The sequence below is a fragment of the Elephas maximus genome, chromosome 13 (assembly GCF_024166365.1).
Source record: "Elephas maximus indicus isolate mEleMax1 chromosome 13, mEleMax1 primary haplotype, whole genome shotgun sequence".
NCBI lineage: Eukaryota > Metazoa > Chordata > Mammalia > Proboscidea > Elephantidae > Elephas > Elephas maximus.
This window is the reverse complement of record NC_064831.1, coordinates 38,651,886-38,679,704: the sequence shown is the minus strand read 5'-3', so window position 1 is coordinate 38,679,704 and position 27,819 is coordinate 38,651,886. Positions and strand designations below refer to the sequence as shown.

Sequence of the window (27,819 nt, the reverse complement as noted above, 5' to 3'; positions counted from 1 at the left end):
TATTTTTTTTTAGTAACAATTCATGAAGAAGGCTGTCATTTCCTCAAATTATTTGGGGGGGAAAGATGTGCAAAGAGGACCACGTTGTGTTTGTGAGACAGCTGATCACTTTGTGGGTATGGGTGACCTCCAATAAACATGTCCTAACATTGGCACAGGTTTTGCTACAACAGAAACAACTAGTCTTTGCTGCTGAGAGTTTTAGGTGACAAAAGATGTACTTCTTAGTGCAAGGACTTGAATGACTGCAAAGACATCCATTTATCCTGATATTAGGAAGAAAGGAAAGTCAATTGCTTAAGACAAAAAGTTGAGATGAAAGAGCTTATGCTAAACACATTGGTAATTTTCAGCTCCATTGTGTTTACTAATCCAGGATTGGGGAATATAGCTTCTGGAATATAGTTACTGAAACTAGCATTTGGTCTTCAAATTTTTCGTTCTCCCTGGGTAAAGTCCTGAAATTCTGAAGTTGTTCGTGAACTTGATCCTACTAGTTTATAATGCGACATTTTAACTACATCACTGGGCTTGTGAAAGAAACATTTACACTGCAAAAAAACATATGGATTCGATAACCCACCCTGGAAAATCAAAGACATCTGGGTTTTTTTGCTATAAACATTGTTTGGAAGTCTAAACACAAAGCACCGGTCCAATTCATTAATATTTTGGAATGAATTTAGTTACATATCATAATAGAAATTAGTTGTGCCTAGCCTTTTAGTAGTTAAAAATTTTTTTTTTCATACTATCAGTTAAAACTGGGGCAGTTCTACTATGTCCTGTAGGGTTGCTATGAGTCGAAATCGACTCGACTGCACTGGGTTTTGGATCAGTTAAAACCACATTTGAAAGAAGCATTTTGAAAATTGAAAGTAGTGTTTTAAACAAATTTGGTAGCAGATACTCTAGAAGGGAAAACCCATAAAGATGTAGAAATGTGCTTTTAAGAGTTAAAAGAACGCTATAACTTGGAAACCATTTGACCATGTCTAAAATACTCCTGAGTTTTTTTTTTTATATATACTGTAGTTTATTTACTTTGAACTGGCCATACGGTTTTAATTAGTTTCACTGTGGTAGAATTAGCTTTATTGAAGTAGGTGTACTTCACCGAAAGCTGAACAGCCTTCTGGACCCCAGATTCCCAACATAAACTATAATTCACAAAGGCCAATATGACTCTTTTCTTTGTAGCTGGGTAACCATTTATGTTTGAGGTGAAGATGTTAATATGGAAATTTTGTGAGCTAAGAAAGAGAATGAACACTATCATTCTAATTTATGACCTTTCATAGAAGGCCAAATGTAAAGGCAACTTCAATTGTTTTATATCTCAGGGCTGGCACATAGCAATGTGTGAAATTTGGACCGTTAGACATAAACTTTTATTACCAAATTATAAATAATTTCTCCCACTTATAATGTTCACCTTTCAAGTTCAGCTTGATTAAAATACAAGGGCAGCTTCATAGTGATTTCGCTGAATTATACAGCTCAGAGAGGTTTTCTGGAGTTCATGGTGGAACGAGCAGCAGTAAGCCATTTGGAAGATTCTCTTCATGGTACCTCAGACCCTGAGTACATCTCTTGAAATTCAAGTCATACCAGAATGGTGGCTGGTGAAGTCTGAACATCTATTTAAACACCTTAACTGTTGTGTCTTAAACTTAATGCCTATGATACAGAATACATCCCTTCTTTTGGTATAAATAAAAGGTATACAGAAAAAGGCATTTCCTGGGAAATTTGCATGTCCGTCAATAAGCTTACATTGACTTCTCAGAAGATTTCCAACAACTATAGAATACTTTCCTTTTTCTTTAACAAATAATTTTCATATCCCATGATGAAAGATAGATCACAATGGCCCCAAATACCCACAATTTAGGTGTCACAACTTAGGGTTTAGTTGCTTTTTACTGTTCAGTATTTGAAGGTCCAGTAAAGGAGGTTCCACCCAGTCCATGCCAGCCCTTCATATCAGCTAATACATGGCTCAAACAAGAGCAGCCAGTTTTCTTAGGAGCTTAATATAGAGGCTATGTATTAAAATCTACTTTGGGGACTGTTGGTCAATCCAATTCCAAGTTTGTGTCTATCATCATCCTCATAAATATCAAAATACAATTACCCACATGTTCACAGGACTGTCAGGTATTTTATAAAATAAGCTAGACAGGATGCATTCTCCTATGAACATGGACCATTAAAGGAGATAGCTAGTTAAAGGCATGGATACAAAGAACTGCAGGAAGACGGAACATATAATGAAATGGCAAAAGTTTGTCTTAGTATTTTTGTACCAGCATTTGCCTACTTAGTAGCTTATGTCTGTACTATTCTCTTTATAAAGCCTTTTCGTATACATTTTTTTTCTCGTTTGATTATCACATAATTCCAGGGTAATAAAAGTGGCTTTTATTTTTCCCATTGTAAGATAAAGAAACAGGCTCAGATAAGTTAGTATTTACTGGGCCAGGAAAAGTTTTGCAATTCAGAAGTGGAAGATGCAGAATTCAAACAAAGAAACTTCTCACTTCATAATCCTTATATTTTTAGTTTATCGGACAGAAACCCACATATAAACAGTGCTAGAGATGGTTTTTCTTTTTTTAGAGACAGCTGAACTAAACCTTGTCAAATTATTTTGTGTGTAGGCTTTGAAGACTAGTTCTCTGTGGACTACTATTCCAGAAAAAGTCTTGCATGTTTTCTCTGTATAATACAAGATGCTGGAAACACACACACACACACACACACACACACACACACACACACACAGAGAGAAATCCTGCAAAGTACTGAAAATTGCTTTGTAAATTAGAACACACTGATTCTAAGCTGGGAGAGGGTTCTGAGAATGGTCCCATTTTTAATGAGTTTGTTAACTTGTGAGATAGTTCATGGTGCCGAGCCGTTTGTCTAGTTTGGCCCTTACAGATCAGTGGCCCTTGGACAAGGCTGAAGCTGCTCTGTAGACGAGCCATACCCTCAAAATTCCTGACTGTCCCACCGTACCAATCTTAATGGCTCAGCCACGGCTCTGTGATAAAGGGGAAAGATGCTATGAATCCAAAAAACTAAGTGATACCAGTGAGGAATGTGGTATAATTTGATATCTTCTGTGAAGGGTTTTATATCTTTTTATCTTATTGTGTTTGTTCTTTGCAACTAATTATTTGAATTAAATCGTGCTCTACTTAAGACTTTTTATTTACATTATATTTTATATTGCGAGAACTTCAAGTACAACCTTTTCACTATATCTGTAACTGCTTGGTCTTTATCCAAACTGAGCTTTTATAGAAGGTCTTAAGGAAGTCTCTCTTCACCAGATCACCCTCAGTGGTTCTCTGTCCATGTATTACTCAAAGGCTGATATTTTTCTGAGTTACCCAAGAGAAACTTACAAGAGGGGAACTGATTTTTGCTTTAGGGGGAAAAAAAAAAAATCTGCATCTTAGATCCTGTGATAGTAACAGGTTTAAGGATCTGTTGTTTAAAGATATTAGCACTTAGTTTGTGGTGTAGAAAATCATAAACAGGATTAAAATCAAAGATTTAAACTGATGGGGAAGAATATTGAGAATTCATGCAAAATTCCAAACCAAAGTTCCCAGAGCAGCACTTAAATATCTGCACACATTTCCCATTAGAACTACTGTTGTAATGTAACCCAATTTATGTCATAATAACAAGGAGTTACTTTAGCGATTTTAATTCTTTTTCTATCAATTAACATCGCCATGGAGACAATCTCTTGCTAATAATAACTTCATTTTCTCACATTTAAATCAAAGCATAAAGGTGGATTTAGAGATTTTCAGGCTGTTTGCTTTATTCATTCATTTATTTATTTATTTGCATTATATTATTCAGAGACATTTCTGGGCACGCAAAGTCATTACCTTGCCGAGTAATTTGTAGTTTCCTATGACTTCAAGCTCTTTTTTACATTTATGCAAAGAATTCCTGCGTAAACGATCACTTTCACTTTTTTTGGAGTTGTTTCGTTTTGTTTATTATTATTATGTTTTAAAATACAGTATTCGGCTTTCTGTTAAGAGAGAACACCGCCGCTTTCTACTTTAACTCCATAGACCGGCTTTGCCAGGAGACAAACCAAAACTCTTCGATTTGCGCGCTCCGGTGAGGGCTGGCCTTTTTGGCCCCCGCGGGCTGCCGTAGCCGAGGAAAGCAATGATTGGCTGAGGCGGAAAAGAACCGCTGCCCCGGCGGTTTCGGCGTTCGCAGCGATTGTCTGCCAAGGTCCGGCTAGTGCGGCGTCTGGAATAGAGGTTCTGGGTCCGGGCCGCGAGGTGAGCCGGGCGGCCACGCGAGCTATGGGGGGGGGGGGGGGGGTCGCGCGCAGACTCGGGTTCGAGGCCTCGGTGTTCCGTCGCTTTAGCAGGGTCCGGGGAGCGGCTACTGGTGCAGCCCCAGGCCGGGAGCACCGGAAAGGGCCTGGCGGGAGCAGGGTTCGGGGCCGGCGAGGGTGCGCCCGCCCCAGAGAGTGCTGGGCGTCGGGTCCCCACGGAATGCTGTGCCCTCACGCTCTCCTCAGCCCTTTTAATGGCCGGGAGATCTCCGGTCGTCGGCGCCAGGTTACTTGGAACCACTGCCCGCGAAGCGCTGAGACCGGGAGGTGAGGAATGGCGGTCCTGGGTCCCGCCGAGTTTGCCTCCGAGACTGTTCCTGGTTTTCTAAGCCCTTCGGGGCACCCCGACGCTAACCCAGGAGTTTGGTTAGAAAGCGGACCAGCACAGGCTCAGGGAATTGGGGAGCCTACACTGACGTCCCGGTGGCTGCGCCTGATCCCCAGAAATTAAGAGCTGCACTTCCCTGCTCCAGTCTGCCTCATGGAGTTGTCACGTGGGGGACACCCACAATTGTATGGTGGCAATTCCTACCGCCAGAAATAGTCTTTGCTCACGTACATAGCTGGTATTTTTGTTTGGGGTGTCTGGGATTGGGACGGTGCAGATAATGTTGTTAGTGACAGTGTGTTCCCCTCACCCCCGGTAGTAATATATGCCTCTTGTAGAAAAATTGAAAATACAGAAGCCTTTAGTGAAGAAAGTAATATTTACTGAACACTTCCATCCACAGTTTCTGTATTTCGCTTTTGTATGTGCTGTTTTCTGCTTGAACTAAGACTATACCTATGTTTTTCACTGAAGAGTATATACAGTTTTCCACTTCCATTAAAAAACTTCCTAGATAATGGCTTCTAATTTTGTATTTTCTTTTGGAGGAGCCCTGGTGGCACAGTGGTTAAACTGCTCAGATGCTGTCCACTCCACAGGAGAAAGATGTGGCAGCCTGCTTCTGTAAGATTTACAGGCTTGGAAACTCTATGGGGCGGTTCTGCTCTGTCATATTGGGTCAGTATGAGTCGGGATGGACTGGATGGCAGTGGGTTTGGATCTTCTTTTGACTGGCTGCCTATTCTGTAGTTGCATAGGTTTCATGAATTATTCAGCTGTTTCCCAGTTGGTGAGTTTTTGCTTCGTTTTAATGTCCCAGATAATACTTGAATGAATTTTTTAAAAATTGTATTTCAGAACTAGAGTCTCAGAAATGGAATTATTAGGTTAGATGGTGTGGACATTTTTAAGGGCCTTGATCCACATTGCCAGATTGTTCCCAAAAAAAGTTTTAGTAGTTTACATCTTTCGTTTACGAATGTACCTGTTTGACCAAGTGTTGTAGCTCGTAGTACATTTCTCACACATCAACCAGCGAAGTCAAGCCTCTTCTTGGAATCGTTTTTTGTTAGTGGTGTCCAGCAAGTCTGCTTGCTTGAATTTTGTGCAGGAGTCTTCGGAAACTTGTGTGTGTGTTATTGGTGTTACTGCATAGACTCACTGAATGTTAGAGCAGGAAGATACTGCAGTGATCATCTAGCATAACTCCCTTATTTTGCAGATGAGAAACCGGGGGCCATGAGAGGTGAAGTGATGAGTTATCCAAGCCATGCAGCTAATTAAGTAGCAGAGCTGGGATTAGAACTCAGGTTTCCTGCCTCCCAAGTGAGTACTCTTTATGCTACATCAGGCTCTCTCTCACTGAACTGTGGCATAGTAGGTAATAGAATTTAAAAAGACGTTTATGTCACCTGGATTATTTTATCATTTAAAAACCGTACTGAATAACAAAGAGTTTAACCGTGTGAGGGACCCGTAACACTGAAGAAATTTGTTTGTGGTCATTTGCATGGCCAAGACTAGAAATTCATGGTTTAGCATAGCAACCATTTCAAGATTTTGGCAGTTGTTTTCAAATTCTGTACGTATTGGAACAAAGTATGCCTTTTGTTAGTTGCCATTGACTCAGCTTGGACTCATGGTGACCTTATGTGTAATAGAGCAAAATGTCCAGTCCTGCATATCCCTAATAAGTTATAATTTATATTCCAACTTAGCTGTTGGTTCTCATTAGTTATACCTTGAAGAGTTTTTAAAACTCCTGTTGCTTTAAGACCAAAGAACAATGGTTTTTTGATTTCAGGGCTTATAGCTTGGTTTCTTAACCCCCGTTGACATTTTGATCATTAATCTGTCCTGTGCATTGTAGAATGTTTAGCAACATGCCTGGGCTCTATTTACAGTAGAACCATCCTCCCCCATCATGATAATCAAAAATGTTCCACCCCCAGTTGAGAGCTACTTACATATAGGAGTTATTTGGGAAGCTTTATAAAATGTAGATTAGACTACCTTTGTCTAGAGAGACTGACTTGAAGTTGCTGTTATTAGGTGCCACTGAGTTGGTTCTGCTCATAGCGACCCTGTGTACAACAGAATGAAACACTGCCCGGTCCTGCACCATCCTCACAATTGTAGCTTTGTTTGAGTGCATCATTGTAGCCACTGTGTCAGTCCATCTTGTTGAGGGTCGTCTTCTCTTTTGCTGCCGCTTTATCAAGTCCTTCTCAAGGAACCTGTCTCTTCTGATAACACGTCCAAAGTATGTGAGACGAAGTCTTACCCTCCTCTCTTCTAAAGAGCACTCTGGCTGTACTTCTTCCAAGACAGATCTGTTTGCTCTGCTGGCAGTCCGTGGTATATTCAGTATTCTCTGCCAATACCATAATTCGAAGGCATCAGTTTTTCAGTATTCTTATACATTGTCCAGCTTTCACATGCATATGAGGCCATTGAAAATACCGTAGCTTGGGTCAGGCCCACCTTAGTCCTCAAGGTGATGTATTTGCTTTTTAACATTTTAAAGAGGTCTTTTGCAGCACAATGGCCCAATGCAATATGTCATTTGATTTTTTTTTTTTTTAAATTGTGCTTTAGGTGCAAGTTTACAGTTCAAGTTAGTTTCTCCTAAAAAAATTTATATACACATTGTTATGTGACCCTGTAATATGACCGCACACTCTCCCTTTTTCTGGTATCCATTCAGCCAGCCCCTGTCCCTTTCTGCCTTCTCATCTTGCCTCCAGACTGCCCATTTAGTCTAATTTATCTGCCCATTTGGTCTCATTTATTTACTTGAACTAAGAAGCACACTCTTCACGAGTATCATATTATGTCTTACAGTCCAGTCTAATCTTTGTCTGAAGAATTGGCTTTGGGAATTAGTAGAGAGTCCAGGGGCCATGTCTTGCTGGGGTTTCTCTGGTTTCAGTCAGACCGTTAAGTCTGGTCTTTTTACTAGAATTTGAGTTCTGTACCCCACTTTTCTCCTCCTCTGTCGGGGACTCTGTTGTTTTTCCTGTCAGGGCGGTCATTGGTGATAGCTGGGTACTATCTAGTCCTTTTGGTCTCAGGCTGATGGACTCTGGTTTATGTGGCCGTTTTTTGCCTCTTGGGCTAATATTTTCCTTGTGTCTTTCATGTTGTGTTCTTCATTGGGTTGAGACCAGTTGAAACATCTTAGGTGGCTGCTCGCTAGCTTTTAAGACCCCAGATGCCACTCACCAAAGTGGGATACATAACATTTTCTTAATCAACTTTGTTATGCCAGTTGACCTAGATGTCCCCTGAAACCATGGTCCCCAGACCCCAGCCGCTGCTACTCTGTCCCTCAAAGTGTTTGGTTGTGTTCAGGAAACTTCTTAGCTTTTGGTTTAGTCCAGTTGTGCTGACTTCCCCTGTTTTGTGTGTTGTCTTCCTCTTCACCTACGGTAATTCTTATCTACTATCTAGTTAGTGAAAACCCCTCTCCCTCCCTCCCCACCCTTGTAACCCTCAAAGAATGCTTTCTTCTGTGTCTAAACCTTTTCTTGAGTTTTTATAATAGTGGTCTCAGACACTATTTGTCCTTTTGCGACTAACTTCACTCAGCGTAATGCCTTCCAGATTCATCCATGTTATGAGATGTTTCGCAGATTCATCATTTCTTAGTATTCCATTGTGTAAAATAAGTATACCATAATTCATTTTTCCGTTCATCTGTTGATGGGCATCTAGGTTGTTTTCATCCTTTTGCTGTTGTGAACAGTGCTGCAGTGAATGTGGGTATGCCCATACCTATTCGTGTGACGGCTCTTATTTCTCTAGGATATATTCCAAGCAGTGGGATTGCTGGATCATATGATACTTCTATTTCAAGCTTTTTAAGGGGGCACCAAATTGATTCCTAAATTGGTCTTACCATTTTATATTGCCACCAGCAGTGTATAAGTGTTCCAGTTTCTTCACAGCCTCTCCAACATTTATTATTTTGTGTTTTTTGGGTTAATGCTAGCCTTGTTGGGGTGAGATGGTATCTCATTGTAGTTTGGATTTGCATTTCTGTAGTGGCTAATGATCGGGTACATTTCCTCATGTATCTGTTAGCTACCTGAATGTCTTCTTTCGTCAAGTGTCTGTTCATATCCTTTGGCCATTTTTCAATTGGGTTATTTGTCTTTTTGTTGTTGAAGTTTTGCAGTTATCTTGTAGATTGTAGAGATTAGACCCTGATTGGATATGTTGTAGCCAAAAATTATTTCCCAGTCTGTAGGTTGTCTTTTTACTCTTTTGGTGAAGTATTTGGGTGAGCATAAGTGTTTGATTTTTAGGAGCTCCCAGTTATCTAGTTTCTCTTCTGGTGTTTGTACTTTGTTAGTTATGGTTTGTATTCTGTTATGCCATCTGTTAGGGCTCCTAGCGTTGTCCCTATTTTTTCTTCCATGATCTTTATCGTTTTAGATTTTATATTTAGATCTCTGATCCATTTTGAGTTAGTTTTTGTGCATGGCATGAGATATGGGTCTTGTTTCATTTTCTTGCAGATGGATATCCAGTTATGCCAGCATCATTTGTTAAGGAGACTGTCTTTTCCCCGTTTAATGAACTTTGGGCCTTTGTCAAGTGTCACCTGCCCTTAGGTGGATGAATTTATGTCTAGATTCTCAATTCTGTTCCATCATTTGATTTCTTGAGTGCTGCTCCCATAGGCGTTGATTGTGGATCCAAGTAAAACGAAATCCTTGACAACTTCTTTATTTTCTCTGTTTATCATGATGTTGCTTATTGGTCCCCCCCAAAAAAACCAGTGCCGTCCAGTCGTGAGGATTTTTGTTTTCTTTATGTTGATGTGTAATCCATGCTGAGACTGTAGTCTTTGATCTTCATCAGTAAGTGCTTTAAGTCCTCTTCGTTTTCCACAAGCAAGATTGTGTCATGTGCACATTGAAGGTTGTTAATGAGTCGTCCTCCAATTCTGATGTCGAGTTCTTCTTCATATAGTCGAGCTTCTCGGATTATTTGCTCAGCATACAGATTGAGTTAGTGTGATGAAAGGATACAACCCTGATTTTAAACTACACAGTATCTCCTTGTTCTGTTTGAATAACTACCTCTTGGTCTATGTCTAGGTTCCTCACGAGTACAATTAAGTGCTCTGGAAGTCCCATTCTTTGCTGTGTCATCCATAATTTGTTATGTTCCACACAGTCCACAGTGATAGGATAATAGCCACACCCCTGCAAGGAAGACAAGTTAATATGACTAGTATTCCAATGTACACACCAACTGCCAAGTCCAAAGATAAAGAAATTAAAGATTTTTACCAACTTCTACAGTCTGAAATTGATTAAACATGCAATCAGGATTCATTGATAGTTACTGGTGATTGGAATGTGAAAGTTGGAAACAAAGAAAAAGGATCAGTAGTTGGAAAATACGGCCTTGATGACAGAAATGATGCCGGAGATCACAGGATAGAATTTTGCAAGACCAATGATGTATTCGTTGCAAAACCTTTTTTCAGCAACATAAACAGCAGCAATACATGTGGGTCATTCCAAATGGAGTACACAGGAGTCAAATCGACTGCACATATGGAACGAGATGACGGAGCAGCTCAGTATCATCGGTCAGAACAAGGCCAGGGACCAACTGGGACAGACCATCAATTGCTCGTATGCAAGTTCAAGTTGAAGCTGAAGAAAATTAAAACAAGTCCACGAGAGCCAAAGTACAACCTGGAATAATAAAAAAAAAAAAACCAGTGCCATTGAGTCGATTCCGACTCATAGTGACCCTATAGGACAGAGTAGAACTGCCCCGTAGAATTTCTAAGGAGCGCCTGGCAGATTTGAACTGCCCACCGTTTGGTTTGCAGCTGTAGCACTTAACCAGTACACCACCAGGGTTTCCCTCCTGGAATATATACCACCTGAATTTAGAGAGCATCTCAACAATAGATTTAATGCATTGAACACTAATGACCAAAGACCAGTGGAGTTGTGGAAGGACATCATACGTGAAGACAGCAGAAGGTCATTAAAAATACAGGAAAGAAAGAAAAAAACAAAATGGACATCAGAAGGGACTGTTGAAAGTTTCTCTGGAATATAGGGTAGCTAAAGTGAATGGAAATGATGATGATGTAAAAGAAATGAAGATTTCCAAGGGCAGCTTGAAAAGACCAAGTATTACAGTGAAATGAGCAGATACCTGAAGTAGAAAACCAAAACGGGAGAACACATTTGGTGTTTCTCAAGCTGAAAGAACTGCAGAAAAATATAAGCCTTGAGTTACAACATTGAGGGATTCTATGGGCAAAATATTGAACAAAGCAGGAAGCATCAAAAGTAGGTGGAAGGAATACACAGAGTCTTTGTGCCAAAAAGAATTAGTCAGCGATCAACCATTTCAGGAGGTAGCATAAGATCAGGAACTGATGGTATTGAAGGAAGAAGTCCAAGCTGCACCGATGGCATTAGCGAAAAAGAAGGCTGCAGGAATTGACTAAATACCGCTTGTTATATTGCAACAAACAGATGCAGCACTGGAGACGCTCACTCATCTATGCCGAGAAATTTGGAAGACAGCTACCTGGCCAGCAGACTGGGAGAGTTCCATGGTTTGTGCCCATTCCAGAGAAAGGTGATCCAACAGAATGTGGACATTATCGAACAACATCATTAATATCACATGCAAGTAAAATTTTGCTGAAGATAATTCAGAAGCAGTCGCAGCAGTATATTGCCAGGGAACTGCTAGAAATTCAAGCCAGGTTCAGAAGAGGACATGGAACGAGGGATATCATCACTGATGTCAGATGCATCTTGGCTGAAAGCAGAGAATACCAGAAAGATGTTTACTTGTGTTTTATCGACTATGCAAAGGCATTTGAATGTGTGAATCATAACACATTGTGGTTGGAGCCCTGGTGGCATAGTAGTTAAGAGCTCAGCTGCTAACTAAAAGGTCAGCAGTTCAAATCTACCAGCCACTCCTTGGAAATCCTATGGGGCTGTTCTACCCTGTCCTGTAGGGTGGCTGTGTGTTGGAATTGACCTAACGGCAATGGGTGTTTTTTTTTTTAAAGTAGTAGGCCTCATGAATCTGCGTTTTAACAAGCATCTCTATTGATTCTAATGTAGCTGGTTCTTGAACAGCACAGAAACATACCTGTTTTTCTCTTAGATTTTGCTTATTTGGTGGTCGTAATAGAAATATTACTGTTTTGGTCGTTGTTGAAATGCACGGAAGATCCTGTACTAGTCGCACTTCCCGTAGTCTGAGGGGAGAAAGGACAGGGGTTTTGCTTGGTGCTGGCCTTGAAGTTGTCCCACAGAATTAGGCAGTGTGCTTAGGTACCAGGACTACCAAATGAGTAAAACATTCTCCCTGTCCCCATGAAACTTAGATCCCACTGTGGGATGCTGGTCAGCAAACAGGAAAATTACAAAACAGCCTGGTAAGTGCCATGACTGAGAGTGGAAAGGAGGGCTCTGAGTATAGGAGCCCTGTTCACTTGGGCCTCAGGAGAGAAAGGAGGGAAACAGCCTCCTACTGCACAGGAAGGAGAAGCCAAAAAACCAAACCCATTACCCTTGAGTCAGTTCTGGCTCACAGTGACACTATCGGACAGGGTATAACTGCCCCGCAGGGTTTTCAAGGAGTGCCTGGTGGATTCGAACAGCTGACCTTTTGGTTAGCAGTCATAGCTCTTAACCCCTGTGCCACCAGGGTTTCGTCAGGGAGGAGGGAAGATATTAAGCCTTTAAGAGGGCTAGGCAGCCCACATTCGCAGAAGGGAGATGTTTAGAGAGTTGTTCTTCCCCGTGTCTGGTGCTTTCCTCAGACACTGACACATGAGGTTAGTGCTGCATTTACTGGGGTTGTAAGGTTAGCTTCCTTGCAAATTTTTGCTTTCCAAATATTTTTCACCCTGAACTGTAAACATTCTAGAAGTAGATGAAAGTTTACAGGTAAACATTGTCATGAAACAAAGATTTTCATGTCTTCTGCCCAGTGTCATAACTCAAAATCACATCGTTCACTATTCATCTGTTAGAATGACTAAAATCCAAAACACTGACAATACCACATACTGGCGAGGATGCGGAACAACAGGAGTTCTTATTCATTGCTGGTGGTTATGCAAAACGGTACAGCTGCTTTGGAAGATGGACACTTACAAAGCTACACGTAGACTTACCGTACGATCTAGCCGTCAGGCTCCGAGATCTTTACGCAAATGAGTTGAATATGTATGTCCACATAAAAAACCTGCACATAAATGTCATTAGCACTTTTCTCCATAATTGCCAAAAATTGGAAGCAACCGAGATGTCCTTCAGTAGGTGCATGGATACACAAAGTGTAGTGCGTCCATGCAATGGGGTATTATCAGCGATAAAAAGAAATGAGCCATCAAGCTAAAGGAAAAAAAAAAAGACATGGTAGAACTTAAATGCACGCTGCTAACTGAAGGAAACCAGTCTGAAACAGCTCCATACTGTATGATTTCAACTATCTGACATTCTAGAAACGGCAAAACTAGAGAGCAAAAAGATGAGTGGTTGTCAGCAGTTGAAGAGAGGAAAGCGTGGAAGCATGAATCGAGCAGAAGGGATTTTTAGGGCAGTGGAACTATTCTGTATGATACTGTAATGGCAGATAGAGGCCATTACGCATTTCTCAAACCCACAGGACTATACCATACAAAGAGCGAACCCTGTTGTAAACTGTGGACTCTAATGAGTAATAATATGTGAACATTGGTTCATCAGTTGTAAGAGATGCACCACAGGAATACAAGATGCTAATAGAAAGTGTGTATAGAGGGGAGAGGCGGTATACTGGAATGCTACTTTCTGCAGTTTTTCTATAAACCTAGAACTGCTTTAAAAAATAAAGTCTCTCAATTTTTTTGAGAAACCACATTAGATACATTTCTGTTTGGTCGTTATATTTCTTTTCAGGCTAATTTACAGTACCTTGTCACTTTAGGTATTTCCCCCAGTTTTAATACTTTCTCACTAGTTTTCTCCCTGTCTCCATGGCCATCCCTCAGGCTTGGCAGGAGAATCCCCTGCACTGAAAAGAACAATTATGCCTTTTTAAGGGCTTGGGCTTTGGAGGGTCAAGCCGTAGTTCTGCGTAACCACCTGACAGGGCTGCTGTGTGAATTGCTCATGAATCTAACACAGCCTACCACGTAGCTGGATGAATAAAATTTCCTTCTTTTCCCTCCATTCCTTTGCTAAAAAGTCTCTTCTGGGCAGTTTGCAGGTGTCCTGGACTAGACCTCTCAGTTGTTTCTGACAGAATATACAGCCTTTGACTTGATGGGCATTTATGGAAATAGGTCGTTCAAAACAAGCCTGAGTAGGAGTCAGGGGAGAGAGGACGCATAGAGGGTGATTGTGGCTTTAATTTTGAAGGAAGATGTTTTCCCAAGGTGACCCTGAAGAAAGGAGGCCTGTTTCCTGTTAGGTGTTGATGGTGCAAGAGTCTTACCTCTTGCTTCAAAAATTGTCAGAACAGTTCCTTCTGTGTTACTCAATTTAAAAGATGAAAACTTAAAATCACTTGAGCCAAGTGATGGGAAAAATTGTGCTGTCAGTACCAACGTACTCATACAAAGTGGATTTGTGGGCATGCCATTAAGTAACAGAGAGTAGTAAGGAAGCCTAATGACGACTAATGTAAAATATATGGCTCTCCTAAAGTGATGGATAAAATGTGTTTGAGGCAACCACCTCTTTCGAAATAACGAAAAATATTTTTTTTTATCCAAGAGGTTTAGCAGAATGTAGATCTTCTGGAGAATAAACGAGAAGCTCGATGTTAATCTAGTTTTCGTTGGGTTACAGCCTGTAGAGAGAGAAGAGACTCGTGTGGAAAAAACTAAAGAATACAAACGAGAGTAAATAGTGGCAGGTTGTATCAAGCACAGCCAAGTGCCAAGTGATAATGATGACAGAACGAAGTGAGATGGCCTGTAGTTGCCATCTCAAACAGAAAGCGGAACCCAAGCAAGTTCCTGCCTAAAACTTTTCCCTGTCTCCTGCCACAGCGGTATTTCCCAGACTTGCCAGTGCATAATACTCTCCTAGGCCTGTGCGGACAGATTAGGAATCTGGGTCCTGCTCCAAAACTACTGAATCAGAATCTCCAAGTGCCACAGTGATTGCAGTTTGTTCTTTGGCCTGACTCACACTGCTCCCCAGAATGTGGCCCTGCTCCCTCTGCCCCTGCGTTTCCTCCTTGCCTGCAAACCCTTTTACCCTCAAACACTGTCCAATGCCTTTGCTAAAACTTCTCTCCTTTTAGCTGGTAGACTCCTCCTTTTCCTTCAGACTCAGTTCAGGGGTCACCTTTTCTAGGAGTCCTTCTTTGACCCACCAAGACTGAGCCAAGTGGTTGTTCTCTGTGCTCTCAAAGCATTCTGTGCATAATTCTATCCAAACACATACCCTTTAATAAAATACTCTAGTTACAGGGTTTTTTTTTTTTTTCCCCCCTCTGGAATTTGATTTCTGAGGGCCCAAGACCAAGTCTCATTTGTGTTATGTCCCCAGCTTGTGTGCCTGACAGCTGGTGCTCCAGGAAAGCTTGAAGTGTTAAATGCCTTCAGGAAGAGATTGATGCGAATTGGAGTAAAGACCAGGGTTAAAGGAGGAGGTGTGATCTTTAACAAGCTTAGAAGAACAGATGTATAATATCTGCCTTATTTAAAGGGGTGAATAGATAATATAAGTAACATCTTTAAAATAACCAATACTGCGAGATAATAATAGCCTAGATTTCGATTATTTTTTTCTGTTATTGTGACTTTGGACAAGGTAGTTAATATACCTGTGAACTAGATGTTGGTGCAGTGGTTAAGCGCTCAGCTGCTAACCTGAAGATTGGAGGTTCGAACTACCAGCCACTACACAGGAGAAAGACATGGCAGTCTGCTTCCATAAAGATGTACATCCTTGAGGGCAGTTCTGCTTTGTCCTATAGGGTTGCTATGAGTGGGCATCACCTCGTTGGCACTGGGGAACTAGACGTTCACATGACAGTGAATTTTAGTGGTTTTTTAGGGGAACACGAAACAAAATAAACATTTTTATCTCGGTCTTATACATGAAGAAAGTGTGGCATAATGGAATTTAGCATCTGTGATAGTCAGGAAACCTAAAACTCATGAGTTGAGTCTCTATTGTGCCTTCAGAGTTCATAGTCTACACCTGGTGATGCAGTGGTTAATTGCTCAGCTGGTAACCATAAAGGTGGCAGTTCAGATCTACCACCCGCTCCTTGGAAACCCTATGGGGCAGTTCTACTCTGTCCTGTAAGGTTGCTATGAGCCAGAACAGACTCTATGGCAACCAGTTTGGGGTTTTTTTTTGCACCTGGCAACCACAAAACAGCGCGTTCAAGACAGAAACAGGGTAGTTGGTAGATGATTAGGAAGGTTTGTTTTTACTAAACTCTTTCAAGATACTGAATCTGTTATAGGATTTACTTTGTAATTTTTCACCTCCTGTTTACCATAAATGAAATTGTTGTGTGCTTTTTTTGTGAGCCCTGAATGAATGGTGGTTGTCCTGAATAGTAGTAATAATTTCAGTTTTCTATTGAGACTGTGTAGATGGAGAAGTAAGCTGGCAATTCATTGGAAGAATTAAACTTAGCTGAGCAAAACAGTAAATTGATTCTTTTTTTCTTTTAAATTTTTCAAGCTTGGGGGAGAGAGGACTAAATGACATGGCCTGAAATTCAAGAATAGGTTTTTAAATTTGCATTTTCTTTTTTTTTAACTTATGGCACTGACTTTTCTTGGTTAAAGAGAATTATTTTACTTAAATTATGATCACCTTTTTTTACTCACACCCTTTAAACAAGAGTAAATTTTTCTTCTGGATTCTGCCTTTAAGGCCAGAGATTGTGTGTGATGTATTCTTTAGTTTCCTGGCACAGCGTGTACATACACATATTTGAATAAATGAAAAACCAGTAATACAGTTCCAGGTCACCCAGACTGCGGAGCCTGTAAACCATGATCCAAACCCAAAATCAGATCACTGAGTAGCTGGGCTTGGAGTGAAATAAGCAGTGCTATCTATGGAAGGCTGAGTACTTAAAAGTTTAATTGAAAACAAACAAAAACCAGTTTGAGTTCTTGAGGAGTGTCCTTAAAATATTGTATCCATATTAATCTTTAAGTCTTAATGCTCAATGGCTACTAAATAATAGTGATGTGAATTTGGCTGAAAAAGAAAAATTAATTTCCATAGTCCTTTTACTGTCAGTTTTTGCTTAAATAACCAGTTTTGTTAGATGTGTTTGCAAAAAATATTCAGAGAACGATAGCTGTTATGTAACAGAATGAGTATGGAAAGGAGCTTTGGGCAACTTTGTATGTCTGATACTATTTGGTGAAGCTCTCTATTTCTCTGTTTCAGATTCCTATTATACTTGAATTTTAAGACTTTTTTCTTTATTATTTAGAGCATATATCTACTGTAGTTATAATGTTATTGTTGTGAGGTGCCATCGAGAAGTTCTGACTTACAGTGACCTTATGTACAACAGAACAAAACGCTGCCCGGTCCTGCGCCATCCTCAGAATCATTGTTACACTTGAGCCCATTGTTGAAGCCACTGTGTCAGTCCATGTCATTGAGGGTCTTCCTCTTTTTTGCTGACCCTCTACCTTACCAAGCATGATGTCCTTCTCTAGGAACTGTTCCCTCCTGATAGCATGTCCAAAGTATGTGAGACTGGTCTCACCATTCTTGTTTCTAAGGAGCATTCTAGTTGTACTTCTTCCAAAACAGATTCGTCCATTCTTTTGGCAGCCCATGGTGTATTCTGTGTTCTTCGTCAACACCACAATTCAAAGGCATCAGTTTTTCTTCAGTCTTCTTATTTATCATCCAGCTTTTGCATGCATATAGGACAATTGAAAATAAACCTTGACTACATTAGCATCTTTCAGGAGGCTGAATAAGGTCATGATTAAGAGCATGTACTGGCTGTCCTCTTAACTAGCTGTGTGACCTTGAGCAGGGTGCTTAACCTTTCTGTGTTGGTTTCCTCTTCTGTAAAATGAGAATAGAAACATACCAACTGCATAGGATCATGAGGTTTAAATGGGTTAATATATGTAAAGTACTTAGAAAAGTGCTAACATGTAGTAAATTCTCCATTACCCCAAAACCCGTTATCATTGAGTCGATTCTGACTCATAGCGACCCTATAGGACAGAATAGAAACGCCCGTGAGTTTTTCAAGGAGCAGCTGGTAAATTCAAACTGCCAACCTTTTGGTTAGCAGCCAGGCGTTTAACCACTGTGCCACCAGGACCCCTACCTCTCAGGTATCCGCTCTCAATTATGATTATAATTATTTTCAGAGATGGTGTTCAGAGATCAGTTCCTTGTAAATGTGTCTACCTTATATAACATGGACCTTGGAATAGGACTGATTTCAGCTGGAATGTTGATTCTATCACATTTTTGGGCAAGTTCTTTAATTTTCTGTGGCTTCATTTTCATCAACAAAATGAGCATAATACCTGATTCCCAGGATTGTTATAAGGGTTAAATTGGATAGCATTTGCAAGGATCTTAGCAAGAGTGCTCAGCTTAAAATAAGCATTTAGTAAATGGTGGAGGTGGCAGGGATTATGTCTGAGACAATACACCTACTTCTCTCTTACCAACTATCTCGTTATCTGACATTTCACATTTACGACAATAGTGAAAAATTTACTGTCCGACTATTTTGTGCATTAGTGATGTATGTCTGGCAGTAATGAACGCCAAGGCATGAGGCGAGAATAATGCTGGCTGTGATAGTTAAGGTTATGTGTCAGCTTGCCTGGGTGCTGATTCTCAGTGATTTGGCAGTTACGTAATGATATAATTTGGCAGTTACGTACTGATGTAGTCATTCTCCATTCTGTGATCAGACGTGATCATCCTCCATTTTTGCATAACTACCTGGTCTTTGGAACCTAACCATGTTGGTAAATGAGGAGTGAGTGTAGTGACAACTGGTTAAGAACAGGGCCTCTGTAGACACAGGGCTGGTGACTTTGCACAAACCGTCTTTTGTAATGGAGCTATGTCATGGGGTTGTTGTGGGAGCTGAATAAGATGATGCATGTAAAACAGCCTGGTACCTGGTTCATAGTAACTGCTGAAAAAAATTTAAGCTGTAAGCTGTCATGTAGTAGTAGTAGTAGTAGTAGTAGTAGTAGTAGTAGTAGTAGTAGTGGTAGTGGTGGTAGTGGTGGTAGTGGTGGTAGTAGTGGAGCAATAATACTGATTCTTTGTATGTGGTCCTTTGATAACTTGATTTTCTATAAATACGTTAAAGATTTCAAAGCTTTGCCTCTTTTGTTGAAAAATTAACTTTTGTCTTTACTGTTTCTTTTCATATTTCCAATCAGGGTTGTTAAAATGAGTCTACGGAAACAAACCCCCAGTGACTTTTTAAAGCAAATCATAGGACGACCAGTTGTGGTAAAATTAAATTCAGGAGTGGATTATCGAGGTAATATTTTCATGCTTCATCTTTACTGTTTTAACTAAAGGAAATAAGACTTCATGTTGATTTTTGTTAACTTCTTAAACGTTCGCATCTCTTTTTCTAGCTTGGAGAGGGTTCCTTTTTAGAGGTAACTCTGGCAGCATAGTGTGTACCCTGTTTTTACACAAATAACGAGTGCCTTCTACATTTGTTTGCCAGTTGCTACCTCTCCCCTCCCTCCCAAGTATTTTTTTTACAGCAAAAAATTAGCATACTTATGAAAATACCTCTGTGGGAGGGAGTGTTTGGTAGACAAATGTAGAAGGTGCGTGTTATTTACATAAATATATGGCACTTCTGGTGTCCAGTGTGATTTGTATGACTCAGGTCTCTGCTTTGAGATCCTGTGTGCCTAAGTTCCTTGGGTTGCTTAGTCAGCTCAGATGTTAATAACTGGAGACCGAAGAACAGCTTGGCACAGCAACACTTGTTTTTGCAGAGGTATTCAAGATTGGCATGCAACTATTTAGACAATATCATTTAGAACATGGACTTCTCACTCATACAACATGTAGGGTATCCAAAGATGCCTCTCTGTTCTTTTAAAGAAAAAAAATTTTTTTTTAAGAGCCTATGACACTTCTGAAATTAACTTTTGTGGTAGGAATGGTATCAAATTCCATTTCTTTAAAGATTACTGAATTCCTAATCTTCCGAAGTTAAGATATGTTACATTACGTGGGATATTCACAGGTATAGATAACTAATTATTAACAGGATTTTGTCGCCTTTCCTTTTCTGAATAATTAATAATGATAATCTTTGGAGCTTTTTCCTCTTTTCATACATACGCCTACATAATTTTATCGAGAGCTGACTATGCACCCAGTGTGTGTTAATCACTTCACATACATTTCTATTTAATCTTCACAGAAATCCTTTGAGATCTCTGTTGTATTATTTCCATCTAAGGACTCAAATTCAAGCTTGTTTCCAAAGCTTGTTAAGAGCCCACTCTGCTGTTTATGTACTGCTTTAGTTTCCTGGCTTTAACATACCTCCAGATCCATTTGATTTTTATAGTAGGACCGATAGTTTATACTGAATACTAAGGTAGTGTAGAGGATTTATGGACTGCTTCTCACTCATGAACTTTTGATGAGCTCAGAGGAGGTAATAGCCTCCGGGAGGTTTGAGAATATTCATCTACTGATTAAGTGGGGACATTGTGTTCAATGTCTTCTCAGTACCCACCTTACTGAAGAGAGAAACCACCTCGATCTTTTTTTCTCTATACTCTTGAGGGAAGTTTTTTTCTATTTAATAAGTTGATATTATGTACTTTTATTATTATTTTTTTTAGACATTTCAAAGCAAATAATGGAGAAAAGCATATAGCAGAAGGCCCAGCCTCCCAAAATTCCACTATCCAGAGATAATAAAAAAAAAACACATGCCTTACCAATTTGGACCTCTGTGCATATAAACTTAAAAACAAAACCCATTGTTGTCGAGTCAATTCTGATTCGTAGCATCCCTGTAGGACAGAGTAGAACGGCCCCATAAGATTTCCAAGGAGCAGCTGGTGGATTCGAACTGCCGACCTTGTGGTTAGCAGCTGGGCTCTGTAGAGAGAGATAAACATAATTTTTACATAAATGGGATCATTCTGTACACACTATTGTGCAGTGTGTTTAGCTTTTTTTTTTTTTTTTAAAGCAGTGCACAAGTTCTGACAGTGTAGGGTTTTTAATGACTGCATAGGAAGGGGTCCATTGTAGGGATGAATCATAGTTTTACTTTTGTTCTTGTTTTTAACTAGTTTCCTACTAATGGACATTTAGGTGGATACCAACCTTTTTTTTTAATCCTTTAACATGCATTTTGAGCACTTGTTCCAATATCTCTTTAGAATAAATTCTCTGAGCTAGGATTTCTTGAGTTAGAGAGTATGCCAAATGGCCCTCCACCAGAGAACGAGGGTTTGTCCTTTGCCATGTTCTCACCAACTTTTTAGCTTTTTTTTTTTTTAACTTCTTCAGTCTAATTAGCACCAAATTGTATCTCATTTGTATTTCTTTATTAGTCAGGTCAAAAAACCTTTAAGATGGGCAGTAACCATAGTTTTCCTCCTTTTATGAATTATCTGTTCATGGCTTCTATACTATTAAAGCAAAATATCTTACGCTATTAGAGAATACTGCTATAAAGAATGCACTTATTTCGTGGTTAAACAAAAAGAAAAAACAGCTGTCTGTAGCAGTTTCTTTTTAAGTTTGAAGAAAACGTCTTGGTTTATATTATTTATCCTTGTTTACTCATAGCAATCCTATGCACTGGGTTTGGTTTTGGTTTTATACTTGTTTAAAAGAGCCCTCATGGCATAGCGGTTAAAGTGCTCAGCTGCTAACCAAAAGATGGGCTGTTTGAACCCACCAGCTGCTCCGCAGGAGAAAGATGTGGCAGTCTGCTTCTGTAAAGATTTACAGCCTTGGAAACCATCTGGCACAGTTCTACTCGTCCTGTAGGGTTGCCGTGAGTCAGAATGGACTCAATGGCAATGAGTTTTGGTTTTTATAGTTGTTTATCCCTTGAAGAAGTTACAAGGAGTTACAATTCCAACCTCTTGAGCATTTTTTTTTTAAACCTTTGCTGTGAGAATAGGTATTTTGATTAGAAGGTGAATATTTAACACTGAAATGCTTTTGATTAATTTTGAGACAGATTTGCATATCACATTTCAAGTTCCTTGCTCATTTCTGCTTGTGATTTAGACATAAACTGTAAAGTTGCATTTTAAGCTTTCTTTTGATTTTTTTTTTTTTTGATAGGAAATAATGGTTATTAATTGTTCACAGCCCTGATTCTTTGAACGTTTGCAGGTTCTAGCAGAATTCCGTTAGGTTTATGTCTTGTGCTCTTATTGCACACAGGCACAGTTCTGAAAAGGAGCATTTTTGTTTACCGGATAATGGGGGCAGAGGCAGAGAGTGAGGAGCATATTAACCAAGTTGAGACTTTAAATGAAACTATTGACTTGGTTAATCGAATCAAATCTGTGTGGTATGTTTTACTTCATTGTTTTTGGTTTTTTTCCTAGAAAAATACGACTTTAGAGACTCAGAGTTTGGAGGCTTTTTATCTTTTGGAAAAAAATCAGCAGGTCAAAATATTGCAAAAAGTTATACCATCTTAGCACAATTAAAAAGATTCTCGTGAACAGTTTCCTTGAAAGCTCCCTAGAATGTTTTTAGCCGCTTTTCTATATTAGTTTTGATTTGAAAAGATTATAACTGTAACAGAACAGAACGGGCTGTGTTATAACGCGATATGTTGCCGTGTATTCTCAAGCCGCTCTGCCCTGTGAGTCACAGCTCTGAGAGGTTCTTTCAGGAGCACCTGCTGGCTCCTCTTCTATTATTTTAACAGATTGTGGAGACTTCCTCTTAACCCTGGAGTACATTCATCTGCTGCAGAAGATGTCGGGAAAGAATGAAATAAATCTGCCAGGCCCGTATTTCGTTTAGTGGCTAAAGTAAAAAAAAAAATGCCACTGGGACAGAGGAGTCTTGGATAATGGTCATTTGTTCCTGTATAATTGCCCACTCCTGTTTGTAGCTTTCAAAGAATGGTATTTTTGTTGGAGTGCTCATATTATGTTACTTTGGTGAAGGTTTTAAAAGTTGCTGCTGTTATCATACATAGGATGAGGGAAGTGACAGTTCCTTGTTTTCCCTAGTAGCGGTGGCCGCATGACTGCTTTCCCGTTGTACGCTTCTCAGCCTTCATTCACATCGGCATGGAGTAAAGAAAGGTTTTTGTGCTTCAGGCTATTGAGTTTCATTTACAGTGTGAATTTTTATATTAAACATGTGAGAGCTAATGAATAAAGAGATTGTCAGCTCTAAGGTATACCCTGTAATTTTCAGCTCTTACTTGCTTTGTATGTCTTTCTTTTTGACTAAATCTGTCTCCAGGGGTCCTGGCTTGCCTGGATGGCTACATGAATATAGCCCTCGAGCAGACAGAAGAATACGTAAATGGACAACTGAAGAATAAGTATGGGGATGCATTTATCCGAGGAAACAATGGTAACATTCCTTCACTCTCCATTTGTACAGCATCCAAAATAGCCTTTTTAGTTATAATCAGATCACCAGAGAGTTTTCCAGATAATTTGAAAGTTTGATTTTAGTTTGGCTCAGGTCTTCAGTGTGACCAGTTCTTTCTTACATGTTTCATAGAATTTTATAACTAGAAATTCACTCTTACTCCTTTTACTGATGAGGAACGTCTGAATACTGCCTCCCTCCCCCATCCAAAAAGAAAAAACAAAAACCAAACTTGTTGCTGTCTAGTTGATCCCAGCTCATACAACAGACTAGAACTGCCCCTTAGGGTTTCCAAAGAGCGGCTGGTAGATTTGAACTGCACATCTTTTGGTTAGCAGCCAAATGCTTAACCACTGTGCTACCAGGGCCGCTGTACTGCCCCAGAGCCCTTTTTTCTTCAATACAGGTTATTATAGCCCTGCTATATATCCCCTGCCTCTTCCAGCCTGGAAGTTTGAGCTGTGAGAATGGGCACTATTTCCCTGCTGTCCTTGATTTGCATAATTTGGTAACGAGGTTGTCCTAATTGTCCTTTCTCTGTTAAACATTTAGATCTTTTTTGCGTGGATTTGCATCCTTTAGTTTGGCAAAAATGGCAAAATAGGAAAAACGGTTCTAAAGTTATTCAGCTTTTTAAAAGCTAATACATTGCTATGATTTTATTTATGGAATTTCATGTAAAGACAAATTGTCAATGAAGTCATATTTGATTTTTTTTTTTTTTTTTTTTTGGTTGGGGGGAGACCAGATTTATGGGAATTATCCCTTGACCCATGCCCACTTTTTGGTCCCACCCCAAATGGAACGCTGGGACTCCGAGTTCAGATTTTTTATTGAAGTGTGCTCTTTCTTTCCTCCTTTGTTCATATTGTTCTCATTTGACTTCCTCCTTGTGCCATCTCTAGGGAGCTGATAGCAGCAGTCAGCTGCAGGTTCTGTGAGTGGCTATAGGGAGTATCCTCTCACCTGAACGCCCTACTGAGGACATAGCCACTTTTCCAGTGGTGTTTTATTGCCCTTCTGATGCTTCCTTTCATATAACCTTTCCATGATTGTTTTTAGACTCCCAAATTCACATGTCTAGGTGCTTTCTCCTTGGGTCTCAAAGCAAATCGTGAATTACTTCATTAATCTGTGCTGTGTTCTTTGACCAAGACATCTCTTAATGTTCATTTTCAACACACTTACCAGAATCTGAGTAGGCATGGAGGGAGCAAGGGGCAGGGCACTGCTGATGAAAGTGTGACCAGAGTGACTTAGTCACCAAATTTAGTCTTTTTCCTTATGTACCACGTGTCCTAACAAGTTCCATTTGGGTTGTTACGAGAGGACTGGCTGGGCAAAGCTTTGAATGACACTGAAGGTGGAGACTCCAACAAGGAACTTTGATTAAGGACCTTAAAAAAAAATTAGTAGCTTTAAAAAAAATCTCAGGTCTTGTGTATTCTGTCACAATTATAAAAGGTAAACAGCAAGTTTAGAGTCTGTACTGGGGAGATGGATGGAAAATATTTACCCTTACTCTGAAGTCTAGCCTGATAGATTTACTGATTTCCTTTCCTGAAAGCATAATTATTACATTGTGATTATAAAACCACCGTGGGGGCTGGTGTGCCGCTGTGATGCCGGGAGCTATGCCACCGGTATTACAAGAACCAACAGGGTCACCCATGGTGGACAGGTTTCAGCAGATCTTCCAGACTAAGACAGACTGGGAAGAAAGGCCTGGTGACCTACTTCGGAGAGTAAGCCAGTGGAAACCTTATGGATCACAACAGAGTATTGACTGACACAGTGCCGGAAGGTGGACCCGTTAGGTTGGAAGGCACTCAAAAGTCACAGTAGTCAACCTCTATTACGGACTTTCCGAGCATACAAACAATTGTGAAGATGGAACAGGACCAGGAAATGGTGTTTCGTTATGTTGTACGCAGGGTTACTATGAACTGGGGCTGACTTGGCTGCAGCTGACATCAACAGCAATTGTAAAACATTCTTAGATTCCAGGGTTTTTCACATATGTTTTATTTCCTCTTCCTGGGCATGATTTACAAAGTCATTGAGATACATAGTTAAGACTAGAACACAATCCTATAACACATCAAACCCTGGTCTAGATTCATAAAACTAGCCTTAAAGTAGTCTAGAATTTATTACCTTGTATGAAAATTCAGGGAGCCCTGGTGGTGCAGTGGTTAAAGCGATCGACCGCTGACCAAAAGATCGGCTGTTCAAAACCACCAGCAGCTATGTGGGAGAAAGATGTGCCAGTCTGCTTCCGTGGGGTTTACAGCCTTGGAATCCCAAGGGGTCTCTCTGGGTCAGAATTAGCTCGATGGCAGTGGGTTATGGGTATGAAAATTCATTTTAAATTTGCACAGGTGTCAGGCCAAAACTTTTTGCCTTTAAAGTTCACTGCTCTGATACTTAGGAGTATTTTTCCAATTTATTTATTTATTTTTTCTTTTCAGTGTTGTACATAAGTACACAGAAGAGAAGAATGTGAAGACCCCAAGAGAGCAATACTTTCATACTTGGATATATTTTTCATGAAATGTCTTTTCTATTTTTTGGCTCTTTTGTTATATAATTTGTTCTGTTTTCACAGTAGTTGGTGGTTTTTCACTGATACGGTGGTAAGAAATATGTATAAAATTGTTGAATTTAATTGTAAAGAGTTCTTCCACGCTTCAGTTTCATTTTCTTTTACCTCTGTCGGTGTACAAGTTGTAAAAAGAATAAAACAAAACATAAAATCTGCTTCTTCCTATGAGATTATTTAACATAAATTTCAAGCAGTGTCATTTCATCGGATTTGCTTTACCTATTCAGCTGCTCAAATGATGGATGTAATGAACATACGACTAAAACCTTTTAGAGATGTCCTCCTTTGTCTCATCACCTTCTGTTTGCCGTACAAAATAACTTGCGTGAAAATTGCTACAAAGATATCTAGTTTCAGTCTGAGGCTATAAAAAGGGTCCGTGAGGTCAGAAGTTCTGCAGCTGATTCAGTCACTTGTACTGAAAATAGAATTGGGGATCCAACAGTGGCAGTTCCACAAAGAGTGGGAATCCAAATTGAAATGGGGGAGAAATTACAAAGACTAACAGTATGCCAACCCGTTGCTGTCAAGTCGATTCCAACTGAAAGCGACCCTACAGGACAGGCTAGAACTGCCCCATAGGGTTTCCAAGTTTGTAACCTTTACGGAAGCAGACTGCCACATCTTTCTGCCATGGAGCAGCTGGTCAGTTCAAACTACCAACCTTTTGGTTAGCAGCCAAGCGCTTTACCACTGTGTCTGCCGGGGCTCCTTAACTGCTTGCCGGTTATGTGGAAAACCTGTTGAAGTCAGGTCTGTCTGCGGTCACGTGGCAACTCCTTTGCCGTTAGACATTTTAGATTTCCTCGCTCCTCAGGAGCTTTGATGTTGATGTTGAAAGCTACGAACACAGTGGGGAGGAGGCATGCCTGTAAACTCTCTGGCAGTTATTTAGATTAAACAAAGCCTGGAGTTGATAACCACCTTCAGGTTGCAATTGCTAAGTTGTGATTGGGAAAGAATTTCTCCTAACTGGCTTAGTGAATGGTTTTAGGGAAGCCTTTCTCTAAAATCGGAGCCGTGGTTGAGTGTGACGTTGTCCAGGAGCAGAGCACCAGGCATTCATAGTGCTTGGCACGAGGCTGCTCTTGTGGGTTATGTGACTCCTGCTGAGAGGATTTTCACAATTTATTAATGAGCTTTCCACAACCCTGTTTTATTCTCTGAACAGTTCTACTCTGTGTCTAGGAATAACAAATAAATCTGGGCACTGTGGTTGAATGAACAGCACACAGTTGTGTGAACATTGTATTTGCCTTCCTCTTCCCTCCCTCCCATGTCTAAACAATTCTGTTTCAGGACCCTGGGGTGTGATTTTAAACAGTTGCCTGGTTGCAGGATGGGGGGCGTGATAAAGAGGGAGGGAAGAGTGGTACTGGTTGTGGAGAGGTGCTGTGTGGAGTTCTGTCTTTTTATTTTAAGGATCAAAGAGTAAGTGGAAACTTTTTAAATTAGTAACTCAGGAAAGGTGAACAGAAACGTTTCAGAAGACTTTACTGTGTGCACACTGAAAATAAAACACTTTATGCTATGCTTCAATAATTTATCACTTCTTGACAGGGGCTTGAAAAGGGTCCAGTCTGTAAGTACGGATCACCCATTTGCTCTCTTACAAATGACTTTTAAGGAGAAAATGGATGCCCCTCCAAGTGGAGCATGCGTGTTCTCATTTGTTTTGTAGAATGTGTGGGGCTGCCAGGTTGCCGTGTCCCTTCATTCACTTCCATCAGCCGCCTCTAAAAGCAGTTCCATTGTCTCCCACCCATCTGTAGCATCCTATTTTTGCTAACTTCCTTCCTGACCTCCCCTTTGGCATGTATGTCTCTATTTTTCCCTTGCCATCTCCCTCTTTAAATAGCTGTGTGGTAGAGGAGTGTTTTCAACCATG

The 27,819-nt window shown here is 40.2% G+C and overlaps 1 protein-coding gene across 2 annotated transcripts; it reads left to right on the top strand.

Annotated features, from left to right (window-relative positions):
• Positions 1-4,207: 4,207 nt before the first annotated feature.
• On the top strand, positions 4,208-26,090 carry LSM6 (LSM6 homolog, U6 small nuclear RNA and mRNA degradation associated). 2 transcript variants are annotated; one of them, XM_049905449.1, is made up of 5 exons: positions 4,208-4,325; positions 5,935-6,038; positions 19,135-19,238; positions 23,192-23,305; positions 25,798-26,090. In XM_049905449.1, exons 3-5 carry the CDS (start codon positions 19,145-19,147, stop codon positions 25,830-25,832), a joined length of 243 nt encoding a protein of 80 aa, XP_049761406.1. In that variant the 5' UTR covers positions 4,208-4,325; positions 5,935-6,038; positions 19,135-19,144; the 3' UTR covers positions 25,833-26,090. The 2 variants fall into 2 exon arrangements, with proteins under 2 accessions (XP_049761406.1, XP_049761405.1); XM_049905448.1 differs by lacking the exon at positions 5,935-6,038 and having other exon boundaries at positions 4,209-4,325; positions 25,798-26,088.
• The last annotated feature ends 1,729 nt before the right edge of the window (positions 26,091-27,819 follow it).